The 13,184-nt window shown below is 46.5% G+C and overlaps 1 protein-coding gene across 7 annotated transcripts in view; it reads right to left on the bottom strand.

Annotated features, from left to right (window-relative positions):
• Positions 1 to 13,184, bottom strand: part of NPRL3 (nitrogen permease regulator-like 3 (S. cerevisiae)) — a 40,784-nt gene that overhangs the window by 23,597 nt on the left and 4,003 nt on the right. For 2 of the 7 annotated variants that reach the window (XM_008587284.1, XM_008587287.1), the window contains exons 3-4: positions 5,013 to 5,142; positions 3,426 to 3,500 (exon numbers count right to left, since the gene is read on the bottom strand). The exons of 2 other annotated variants lie outside the window; for them this stretch is intronic. In XM_008587284.1, coding sequence (XP_008585506.1) covers positions 3,426 to 3,500; positions 5,013 to 5,142 — 205 coding nt within the window. 3 more of the 7 variants (XM_008587291.1, XM_008587285.1, XM_008587286.1) reach the window with 3 other exon arrangements.

The raw sequence follows: 13,184 nt of genomic DNA, 5'->3' as shown, positions 1-13,184 counted from the left end.
TGGAGGGCTGATTTGTAGGGATATACAATTGCCTCAAAACAAAATACACATTTAGAAGAATCTGTGTCAAAATACTCCTACCAGCAAAGCAGCAAGGAGGAAAATGATCCTGGACACATGATTATTCCCTTGAAAAAGTAATCTAGCCACACCTGAGAGCCCAACCCTCACAGGAGGCCCCACCAGCTGAGGCACAACAGCACCCATAAGTCAGATGTCCAGGGCCCATTTGCTTGACCTTTGGTGATGCTTGCCCCAGGCGAGGGTCAATGACCCACACCCGGGATTCCCGGATGTCCCAGTGTGTCCTGTTTGCACAGGCCTGACACCAAGTGAGGGACACACTGAGAAAGCTACCACCTAGTATACGCCAGCCCTAAGTGGGAACTCTCAGAAACAGTACACTTTTACCCTATGTGATATGAAGCAGCATGGAGTTTAGAGCATCACCCAGGAGCCCTTCTCACCTCCAAAACTTGTACTCAAATGTAACTAGGCCTTCAAAGTGAACTTCCAGTCTGCAGGAAATTAGAGGGACAGAAAGCAAGTCTGACTGTCTGCACAATGAGATGAAACCAAATGTGGAACATTCAATGGGACAAAGGGAGGGGAAAGCTCAGGACTGGCAGAGATGCAGAGATACCACATGCACTAAGGGGCAGGGTTTGCATTCTGCTGCAGACAGGCCAACTGGGAAAAAATGTTTTAGCAATTAGGAAAACTTTCAATAGACCAGGTACTATTTGATACCAAATTATTATGGCAAATTTTGTCAGATGTGAAAAGTGTATCATGGCATAAAATAAATGTCCATATTTTACAGAGATGCCTTCTGAAGTATGCAGGAATGAACATACATGAGGTCTTGGAACTTGACTGGAAATACAAAGAGAGGGGAGGAAATAGATGTAGCATGGTGTAAAGGCAATGGCTGTGGGATCACAGAGATGGGTGCGTAAGGTTTGTCACTGTTCTATTTCAGGGTCTGTTTAAAACCTTTCAAAATTAAAAAAGTGTACATTTTTAAATGACTACTGAAAAGAAGGAAAAAAAAAACTTGTCCACCCTAAAATACCAACTCTTTACATTATTTAAAATTTCTCCCACTCTTCAACATCATGGCCAGCTAAAGTCCTGTACTGTCCTGTTTCCTGCTGCTTTTATCTTGAAGTAATCAATTTGTACTTCTCCAGGTTCTGGCCTTGTCCCCATTTCTCATCTTTAATGGCCAGAGGATAGGCCAGTGTAACAATAATCTCATTGTTTAATCATTCTCCAACTACTGGACACCAGGATTATTTCCAGCTTAATTATTATTATAATATAAAAATCTTTATACAATTGTAAAAGCTGCTTGTTTTCTTGACAATATTTCTAATGGTGGGATCAGTAGGTCTTTGGGTATCATAGCATTCTGCTGGCAGACTCTGCTCCAGAGATGAGGGCCAGCCTGTAACATCCTGGGTGGGGCCGTGGCTGCTTCTTGCCACCCGTCCCACGGACATTATCAGTGCTGACAGGAGCACAGCACCTGTCATGGCTTTTGCTTATTGCTTTGCTTGTTTGTTTACTTAATTTATCTCTCTGTGTGGTTGTCTGTATTATGTAACTATACGAGATACACAAGGAAACTGTGAAAATGCAAACACTACAGAAGCGTGTCAAGCAGAAAATGGAGATCTCCTCATGGAACCTCAAACCCCAAAGACAGTTACCATTAAAAATCATTTTTTTCATTTTAAATTTCACAAATCATTTTGTTTTAATTTGTAGTTCTTTATTTATCAACAAGGTAGGCTAGTTTTAAAAATTAAGCCCCATTCAAAAGGAGCTTTTCTTGGCCTGGCTGGTTAGCTCAGTCGGTTACAGTGTGGTGTTGTAACACCAAGGTCAAGGGTTTGGATCCCTGCACTGGCCAGCTGCCAAAAAATAAAAATAAACAAATAAAAGGAGCTTTTCTCTATCATTATTTTAGTGTTGAACCATTTTTTGATGTGAGACCTGTGTGCTTCACACCCAAAAAGCCTCAATGGAAAAAATAGTCTGAGACTCAGAATGGCATCCAATTTTGCAAGTTTCCTTTCTCTGAAGGTTTTCAAAGCACACACCACCCCCTGCCCCGGGGATCCAGTCACTTCCTTGCTGCCACTTTCCACACATAAGTAGTTGTGCAGATCGCATGTGCCTGGCTAGAAAGAACTACTGAATTCTTAGGTGAAAATTGATCAAGGGATATTTCAGAGGAATTCTATTATTTAAGAATCACTGAATATAAATTTCCTAGGTACTTCAATGTCCCCTCATAATATAAGCTAGTCCTTACCCAGAGGTGCATTTTCTGTTTATTTGGGTTCCTTATATTTTGACATATTTACTGAAAAGGCACTTCCTGCAACTAGTGAAAACAACCTGAGACATAGCTGGGAACTGCCTTAAGAAACAACTAGGCTTGATCAAAGAAATGGAAAACAACAAGTGTTGGTGAAGATGTGGAGAAATTGGAACCCTCGTTCATGTAATACATGTATGAGAGAATGTAAAATAGTGCAGCCACCATGGAAAACAGTTTGGTGTTTCTTCATATGACCAATTTCAATCAAAAGATTAACCACAGAGTTACCATATGACCAAATTTCCATATATATATGGAGAGAAATGAAAACGTGTGACCACACAAGAACTTATACACAAATGTCTATAGCAGTATTGTTCATAACAGCAAAAACATGAAAAAAAACCCAAATGCCCATCGATGGATAGGTGGATAAACAAAGTGTGGTCTACTCATACAATGGAATGTTATTTGGCCATAAAAAGGAATAAAGTACTGATACATGCTACAACATAAATGAACTTCAAAAACATGCTAAGTAAAAGAAGCCACACACAAAAGGTCACGCATTACATGATCCCATTTATGGGAAACATACAGAAGAAGAAAATACACAGATACAGAAAGCAGACTGGTGTTTCCAGGGGCTGGAGGGAAGGGGGAGAATGGGGAATAACTGCTAATGGGTACAGGGGTTTCTTTCTGGGATGGTGAAAATGTTCTGGATCTACATAGTGGTAATGGTTGCACAACATTATGAATGTACTAAATGCCAGTGAATTGCACAGTTTAAAATGGTAAATACTGGTTTTTGTTTTCGGTGGCTAGCCAGTATGGGGATCTAAACCCTTAACCTTGTTGTTACAAGGCTGCACTCTAACCAAATGAGCTAACCAGCCAGCCATAAAATGGTAAATATTGTTGTGTGTTTTACCAAAAAAATAAATGAGGCAGACTCTGCCTGCACCCCAGAAGTGGCTAGCACCACACCCTACCACAATCTTAACAGTGAGTCAACAACACACTCACTGGGAATGAGCTGCTTCTCCCCCAACCCTCCTCCCTGATCTAAACAACTTGTATGAACACTTACCCTCAATGCAAATACCACATTAAAAAGAATCATGGTAGGTGCTTCCCTCTTTGGAGAAGGGTCTGTTTTGGAGACCTGTAAAAAAGGCATAATTCTAATAAACTGAGAGCCACAACTTTCCAAGGACAGCTGTTTAGAACTATTCTACTTCAGGCATGGGGAAAGGCCCTGGAGTATAGCAGAACCAGAGAAAAACAGAGCCCCCTGGGTCTTTGGGAAGCAATTAGTGTCTTTGCTTAGAAGGAGTGCCTGCTATGCAGACAGATGGAGTCACAGCTGTGACAAGAACGTGAAGGTTAATGCTGTGACTGCCCTCATCAGCAGAAGTGAGCTGACTATGCTGAGGAGACAGGATGAAGAGGAGCTCAAGTAAGTGAAGAGCCCAGACCCATGCCCCTGCTGCCATCCCATGTCCACCTGTGTCCACCCAGGCTGCCCCTGACAAGTAGAACAAATACTCAAGACAATTTAGAGACAAGATAATTTTCAGGGCCAGCAGAGGACTGAATAGGCCCCACGTGAGGCAGGGCACCCAACCTCACTCCAGAACCAAGTCCTCATCTCTGTGCTCCCTGCTCCAGCACCAAAGCACTCAAAAGCAGAATTCCAATGGCACAATGGAGCTCTTCAAAGCCAACGACAAGTGTTGCCACTAGGGGGAGTGGGAGTACTGGGCCCCAGCTCTCCCTCGCCACCTCAGCAACCACCCCCATCCCTGCCTGTCATTCCAGTTCTACAGGGTATGACTGCCAACTCTCCACTCCATCACCCAGGGACAGGGGACCGAGCCCCAAATGTGGTGGCCATGGTGAGGAAAGAGGGTGCTGTCCAGGGGGCCAGACACATCCAGTCTCCTCAGAAGCACCTTCCATGGGCTTATTCCTGGAGGTCTGTGAATCACATCTCAGATCCTCACACAATTTCTGGATTGTATAAGTGGAGCTAAGTCTATGTGTCAAATTGAAACCCTTCAAAATCTGAGTAATTATGTCACTGCTCCTGCCTGTGTGCAAAGAGCTGTCTGGCCAGCTGTGGTGTAAGAGCTCCCTTGTGTAACAGGGCATGGCATCTTGCTAAACTCATTCATCAGAGAACACACACTGAGGGTTCAACACAATAGTAAGTGTTAAATAATAACAATATTGGCTATTAGAACATCATTGAATAAATAAGAAGAAATGTTTGCACCACTCTGCAGAAAGTTCAAGGGTTTAACAGATGCTGCTTAACTCAATTCTCTCAACCTCCCTAGAAACAGATATCCTAGATATAAAGGGGAAGGTGACAGTCAGTAGAAACCCAAAATGCAAATAGCAAAATTTAGGGGCAAGGACTGAAGTACCTAGGGGCAAGGACATCCCTCTCTTTCTCCACTGTATCACAGGGCCTACGAAGATGCACAGCTCATAGTAAGTACTGATCAGGGTTGCTGCCCAAAGGTTGACTTCAACTTATCTGGTGTCGGCCATAGCCCCAAGGCCCCCAGAGCCAGAATGCGCCAGGGCTGCCTGCCCTGGAAGAGCCACACTTGCCCAAAGAGGGCTGTGCCTGCCCAGGGAGAATCCTACCTGTCCAGGGAAGCCATACCTGCCCCAGAGCATGCTGCAGCAGTGTCGGATGCCCAACAAACCGCACGTTATCAATCTTCAGTTCAAATTTTTGACCACACATTTCAGACTTGGTTGCCAAAATTGTTGCCAGAATAACATCGGAAAACCTTTAAATAAATTTTTTAAAAAAGGTAGAATGAAAATAAGTTAAAGTATCACAGCCCCACTGCCTCCAAAGGGGAAGGGTCTCAGTAAATGGCAGCTTCATGGAGTAGCTCTTGCCCCTACTGCTGATGGAAGTTTCTATCACTTGCCCTTTTGAAGCAATCCCCAAGGTTAGGGATGCGAAATCACCAGAATTACAAGGTAAAAGGCATGAGAAGCACAGACTAAAGGCACATGGTGTCATTTTTTTTTCTTTTTTTTTTTTTAAAAGATGACCGGTAAGGGGATCTTAACCCCTGACTTGGTGTTGTCAGCACCACGCTCAGCCAGTGAGCAACCGGCCATCCCTATATGGGATCCGAACCCGTGGCCTTGGTGTTATCAGCACCGCACTCTCCCGAGTGAGCCACGGGCCGGCCCGACATGGTGTCATTTCTTGGTATGCTTTATGAAATCCAGGAGAGAAACAGTTGCAGTTTGCTTTTAAAAGGTGGATGAGCTGGAGCTGGCACTGCCCCGAGGGGCTTCTACCTACTGTGCTCCGGTTTGCAGGGTTCCACCCCTTCTCCCCCAGGACCATGGCCCCTCCCCCACAGCGCCATATAAAGGCCAAGGTGACAGCGCTCAGGGGTGGGTGCAACGTGCTAACAGCCCTTCCCTGATCCTGAACACTTAAACTTTCCAGTTTTTATTAGGGAAGAGACTTTGTGCAATATGTGCAGACCCACCGTGATTAAAGCTATTTCCAAATGACATGAACACAGGGATGCGCCATACTGGGTGCTACAGAGAGGTGGGAGCACCTGTGGTGTGACTGAGAGCTCACCCCTCTTCGAGGTGCATCTGTACACTTACGTGGCAACCCTGGTCCCTCCTGCCTGGTGGTTGGGGGTAGTCTGGATAAGGGAGAGTCGCCTGCAGGGAGGAAAATGCTGAGGGTGCGGTACTGACTCTTATCTCAGAGCCCAGGGCTCTCAGGGCCTCCACTCCAGAGACACTGAGGCACCTTGTCTGATCTGGACCTAGAATGCAGAGAAGTCCCATGCTTACCCCTCCACCCAGAAAAAGCATTTCTAATAGCTGGGTCAGAAGGGTACACTGTTTTGGGAAAGTCAGCCCCAGGTCCCCCAGGGCCATATTCCACCCCAGGCAAGGCAACCCCTATAGCCTAGAAAAGACCATCAAGGACAGACATCCCAGTGTGAGTCTTGAGTCATGCTTCTCTCCTGGAGGCCTTACGGCAGGGAAAGGAGGAGACTAACATCACAACTTCTCTACTTTATGGTGAAAATGGAAGGTGTGCTTTCAACTGCTGCTGCAGCTCAACTCTGTAACAGCAAATGACTCTGGGATAAGAGACCATTCATTCCAGGTGACCTGACATGAAGTGGCTGAGAGAGGAGTGACCTGGAGTCAGTCTGGAGCAAGAGCCTTGCTGTGGTTAACCAACATTCAGACAAAATGTAAGACCAGCAGCTGTGGGATTCTTTCCGAGTGTCCCCAGGCCAGTGGGGGTCTAGGACTGCCAAGACCTGGGCGCTCATGCTGGTTTCTAGCCTTCCTCCAGAATTGACATGATCCTCTAATCATCCTGGGTCACCCTATGTCCCCAAACAAAGCACATGCGGAGGCTTTGGTCAGAGTGTGCTACCTTGCCTCTCACATAGTCAGACCTTCCAAAACCAATCTTGTCAGAGACATGCTGGGAGATGCAGGACCCTTGGCCGCTCATCGCAGGTTTCTCCCTCCCTGGAATAGTGCTCTCTGAAGTGATTAAACCAGAGATGAAGACTCTACTGTCTTAGACAAGAGGCAATATATGCTTTCTTCAAAAATTCTAAATGGCTCACTCTGCCCTGTAATTCCCATCTGAGGGACACACTGATGCTAAAGGAGGGTTTGGAGTATTAAAATCCTACCACCCACTCCTGCTCTTGCAACTGACCCAGTGCCAACATTTCGTGTCCCATCTAAACAAACAGCACCTCCCACTCTGCCTCCCAGTGACTCAGGGGACACAGAGATAACAGAAAAATAACCTCCACAACTCCAGAAAGCTCACTTGCTCCTGTGATAGCTACAAATCTCCACTAAAAACTGCTGCTCTGTCATGAAGAGCCACAGGCATGCCTCAGCCCTGGCCCTCAGGCACCAGTCCAGGGAAGTTAGTTTGGCTGTGGGATGGGTCCTAGGATTCTTAAAGGCAAGCAGTGGTAGCCTAGTTCACATCTATAAATACCCAAATCCCAAGACACCCCGGGGAGAACCAAATTAGAAAGGTCTTTCCCCCTAGAGGCCAGGGTCTACAGAGAGGGCAAACTGGGCAGTGTGTGCTGCTAAAGTTAAAAGCTACACTGCCTTAAATGGCTCTTCAGGGAGGCCCCTCTGGGGTGGCCAGCAGGGTGGTAATTAGCCATTCTGATTACCTGAGCAAACATGGCCCATACAGAAACCCACTCTCAATATTATACATTTATGATGAAGAAATGCCTGAGTGGCTTTACACTTTATATAGTGTATCTGGTGATATAATACGTACAAGACACAGAGGGTTTTTTTTTTTTTTTTTCCCTTTTTGTCTTTTTTCGTGACCGGTAACGGGATCGCAACCCCCAGTGTCGCGCCCGTACCACGACCGGCAATGGGATCGCAACCCTCGGTGTCGCGCCCGCACCGCGCTCAACCAGTGAGTGGACCGGTCTCTATATGGGATCCAAACCCTCGGCAGGAGTGCTGCCGTGCTCCCAAGTGCCGCACTCTACCGAGTGCGCCACCGGGCCGGCCCCAAGACACAGAGTTTTATCATGAGATTGTGGAGGGGGCATAACTTATAAATAGCAAACTGAACCACAAACAAGTGACAATATTTGTTTCCAAAATACACAAAAATCTTTTTCCCTTGTTTTGATGGTGGAAAGCTGATAAATGTATTGCAACACAATAAAACAAATGTTACAAAAACTAAAGATTCCTGGAATAACTTGGAAATTTAAGAAAAAAACATCTAGGAAGACAAACCAGCCCAGCTGGAAAACTGGCCAGGACCTTCTAGTCCTGCTGAGACATTCTGCAGCAGGGCTTGTTTTCTAGCTTGGCCACAAAAAGGGAGGGTGGGGACAGCCCAGAAGGGAACTAGACTCTGCTCTCCCACCCACCTCCTTGCTGGGGCCTCACAGACGCTGTGTGCACTTCCAGGGCCCAGAAGGGATGCACTGCCAGGGGACGGGGGAGTCCTACCTCATCCTCGCCCTTCTAGACAAGCATCATATCAACTTCATGGGAATATTTTTGCCTCTACTGAGCACATCCAATAGTGTCTAAGCCAGAGCATCACACTTAACACCTGACCACTGGATAAGGACCCACTAAACCCTCCGAAAAAATGAAGAAAAAGGAGCAATGATCACAGGCCTCTCTAGGGTGACAGTGGGCGAAGGGGATGAAAAATAACACTCCTGCTTGCCCACCACCCACACAGGAGGACCAGTCCTACCTGGGGGAGAAGAGCTGCAGTGGCACGTGGGGTATCACAAGTCTCCCTGGAGCAAGCCAACCATGCCTTGGTCTCTCGGGTAATGTGAAAGAGCCAAATAACTCTGGTTGGAGAAAAGTCAGGGGCCATGGGGCAGTCTGGGCATTCATGGATGCCTGGGGTAGTAAGGTCCAAGCCAGGGCTGTGTGCCTGGTTAGTCATTCTTCAACATTGAGGGAAATCAGGAATGAAGCACAATTACAAGGAGAGAGGCAGCTGGAATCAAGACAGAAAGACTGTGGAGAGGTCTTGGTCTTAGCCTGCAGCCAACTGTTCATCGGTTGGAGGACATGGCTCACTGAAATGGGAAGAGGACCATCAAGACCAAACGAAAACATATTGTTTTCTAAAAATCATGAGAAGTTACAAGGTTGTTTTATAAAAACAGTATTAAAGTCTAACAGAAATGCCAGCATTAAGCACTAGCTTCTGAGTGTCAAGGCCAAGCAACTTACCGGACAAGAAAGAGTATATAGACAGTCCCCATGTTGCACACTTGCCACAGGGTATTCTCACTAAAGCTCAAGTTCTCACACGTAAATACCGGCTGAGTGGAAATGACTTTTCAGGGGCAAGAACAAGGCTGGAAGACCTGGGTCAGCACCATATGTATTAGCTGGACAACAGTGCAAAGCATCTAATCTTCCCAAGAACAGGTTCTCACCTGTATCATGAGAAACTATCTGCACAGGATCAAATAAGATCCCCATGGGTAAAAGCCATCTGAAAACTGTGGAGCGTCACATGAATATCATCAGCCCCAACTCCTGAGATACTGTGACTGCCTGAACAGCTGACCTCCCAGAGCCTCTCTGCCTTGGGCAGTGAGGCCCTCATGGTGGATCCATATACACTTGTGTCAGAAAACATGTGGGGCCTCTGTACTATCTGAATCGAGTTTTGTAAAAAGAGTTTAAGAATTTATGCTCCTATGCAGAGATTTTTGTTCTGGGGCATGCTGCTTTTCAAGTATCCTGGAAACAGAAAGGAGACCTGAGCCCAGGGAGTAGAAACAGTGTGGGAGTCCTGCTATAAACTATCTGTCAAGCCCACAGGCCTCCTTCCCAGCCCACTGTTCCCCACATATCTCACCAAGGAACACACACTGCCAAAGACCCATGCCAGAGAAATACATAACAAAAGACCCCTTTTTTCATCAAGCTTTAGCCCATCAGGTTGAACAGTATTAAAGTGTTAACATGTTTCATGGACTTTCCCAAGATCACCCACAAAGTCAAAATCCTAGTAGCTCAAATCTGACTCTGAGCTCTATCCGCTGCAACTAGACAAGTGACAATGCAAGCCCTTTACCTCCAAAGAGAAAGGAGCAAGCACATAGGGCTTCCAGTGCCAGCAATGTTCCATGTCCTGACAGGAGCATTTTATGGATTTGTGCCTACCCCTCTGAGGGAGACAAGGCCATCAGCAAACACTAAGATGTGGATGTTCTCAGGACATCTGGATCTGTATCTAAGATGCCATCCTCGGATATCTTACAGAAGACAATGAAACTAAGGCTCAGTCTAAGGAATGTGCCCAAGATCACACACTGTAGGACGCACAGCGAGAGTCAGACCTGGAACCCGGAGCCTGCACCTGTCCTAGCACACTGCCCTGCAGTGTAAATGGGCTGGGGAGTGGGTGGGGAATACCCAAGCTTGGGGACAATACCACCTGTCTGCTTTCTTGTGTACTGACCTCAACACAGGAAGGAGGGGGCATCTTTCTAACACATCAGTGTAGGGCTCTAAACACACATACTAGTAGAGGCAAAGCTGTCAAGAGAGGCCCTGGTGGAGCTCCCTGTGTACCTGGTGAGAGGACGTGTGTGTTGTGAGTCGGAGAGTGCTTAGGCATACGTGCTTGAGGGCCCACGTGGCTGAGGGTGCTTGTGTGTGCAGCTGGGCCCACTGCTGCAAGAAAAGCAGCCAAGCCTGAGGAGGGGAGTGGTGCCACCTGATTCCACAGGCCATGGTGGCACCCGAGTTAGTTAAAGGGCAGATGGAAAACTATTACAGCTCTGAGGTCTTCTGGATTGTGCCTAAAGTAAAATGATCTCAGTCATTTTGACACTCAAAGAAATTGACTCTTCTCTAAGCCTCTAGCTCCCCATTCTCTGAGGCAGTGGCCAGAGCACTGCTTGCAATCTCAAAGGGAGACTAGAAAACAGCTGTCTACGTGAGGGTGATGTACTGATGTCAGCTTTTCTTTTTTTTTTTTTTGTCTTTTTTGTGACCGGTAAGGGGACCGCAACCCTTGGCATGGTGTCACCCACACCACGCTCAGCCAGTGAGCGCACCGGCCATTCCTATATAGGATCCGAACCCGCGGCGGGAGCGACGCTGCGCTCCCAGCGCCGCACTCTCCAGAGTGCGCCACGGCTCGGCCCTGATGTCAGCTTTTCTGATCGACACCAGGTTTTCTCTCAGGCCTCTCTCAATGGCTTTTGCCCCTACCAGTGTGGAAGACACAGGGTGCATTTAAGCACAAGTACTCCGGCCCCAAACACCCAACCAGCAAAAACACTACGACTTTGCTGCCCTTAAATTTTAAGTCTTAGAGACACTGAACAATATCCATTTTCTTTTCTCTTTACTGAATTCTAGAAAAGGGTTATAAAAAAAAAAAAGTAAGAGCTAATTCCTATGCCCTGAAACACATCCTGAAGATGCAGCCCATTCTCTAAGTCAGCACTATCCAACAGAACTTTCTACAGTAATGGAAATGGTCAAATCTACACCATTTAATACAGTAGCCACTAGTCTCATGTGGCCATTGGGCACCTGAAATGTGGCTAGTGCAACTGAGGAACTGAATTTTTAATTTTATTTCAGTTTATTTCAATTTTTTTGGTGGGGGGGGTCAGCTGGCCAGTACGGGGATCCAAACCCCTGACCCTAGTGTTGTAACACCTTGCTGTAACCAACTGAGCCAACTGGCCAGCCCCATTTCAATTTAAATGGTCACACTGGCCAGTGGCTACAATACTGGACAGCACAGCTCTGTATCCTCCCTTCTCTAAGGCAGGCCACAACTACTCAAAAATTAACATAGCCTGTTAACATTGTTAACAATCCAACAAACGGACAAGCAGGAACGATCCACTTGTTCCAGAAAGAAAAGCACCTTGGAGAACCACAATCAAGAAAGACACAGCAAATGGGTTTAATGTACCTTCACTGCACTGTCTAGGAAGATACTCTGAGCTATGACAGGGTAAGAGCAGCCCATGTGACAAAATAAAGCAGGAGGGGAACTGGTACCCTAAGGCTACTAGTCTGCATCTTGAAAACATGGGGGATGGATGGTAGGATCAACAGATGCTTTGATGTGCTAGAATCACCAAATTAAGCATTCTTAAATTTGATAAAAGATTCTAGAGAGACCCATTCCCCTCCCATAGATTTCCTTCTTCCTTATGTTAAATATTGAATTAATTCCTTAGAAAACATCCTCGTGGTCACTTCATTATAAGTCTGAAAGGCAACTGCAGAAATTAGCTGCTGCTGGCATTCCTAGGACATCCCTCTGCACAGATTATTCCAAGAGCTCTGAGTCTTTGGAAGCCTGGGCCTCATGTCCACTAGAGCTCAGAGGAAGGAGAATGCTGGCGGCAGGGGCAGGAAGAGACAGACAGCCCTGCTCTAAGCTGATCTGCTGCACAGGTGAAGGACAAGACATACCTGTCCAGTATGCAGGGGCAAAAGTTTCCTATGTGCCTAAAACAAACAAGAATTTGTTCCAAGCCACCACCTTTAAAGGACAGTTACAAACACAGGCCTTGACATCAAGAAGATTGTCCCCTGGGATGTCCCCACACAACCCCACCTGCTGGTCCCTCTTCGAAAGGCCACTCCTCTTGAGGACAATCATTGGTCATGCCAAAGGCTCCAACATCCTCAAAAGAATATGAAAATCACATTCTTGGAACTGCAAATCATTAGGGTAGGTATGGTCCCTTGTCAGAGAACTGGAGGGAAATAGCACTAACTCACTGCACGGCAAAGGTCTAACTTGGGGATCTCTACTTTCTCCTGGGACAGTGGAGGCTGAGTCCTTTACCCCACGCTGGCACCATCTGCGTTCAGGGGAACTCAGGGCAGGTAACTTACAATATTCCTTCCTCCACCTGGGCGTATGTTACCATTTACTAAGCTCTAAAATGAACATAAGATGGCAGAAGTGATTATTTCTGAGGTTTATACCCTGAGAGTGTCTCTCAGAGATAGAAGGGCTCAAAGAAAACACAGGAAGGAATAGGACCCACTTTTCATCTGTTTCTAAAAGACCATCAAGGGTCAGACCAGCCCCCGCTCTCAGCCCTGCTGCCCATCGCCACCTGAGCCTGGCTAACTGGAAGGCATCTGGCCAGGCTATGCTACACCTGATCATCTGCTTGAGGAATTAGGTCCAAGGACAGTATGAGGGTCTGCTTTCCTCTACATTCCTCTCGTGTAGATAAACACCCTATATGGACATGGCCTCATCCATTCTGGGACCTGCTTTACCAAC

This window comes from Galeopterus variegatus, unplaced genomic scaffold, assembly GCF_000696425.1.
Source record: "Galeopterus variegatus unplaced genomic scaffold, G_variegatus-3.0.2 Scaffold4331, whole genome shotgun sequence".
Lineage (NCBI taxonomy): Eukaryota > Metazoa > Chordata > Mammalia > Dermoptera > Cynocephalidae > Galeopterus > Galeopterus variegatus.
This window is presented reverse-complemented; position numbering and strand designations above follow the sequence as displayed.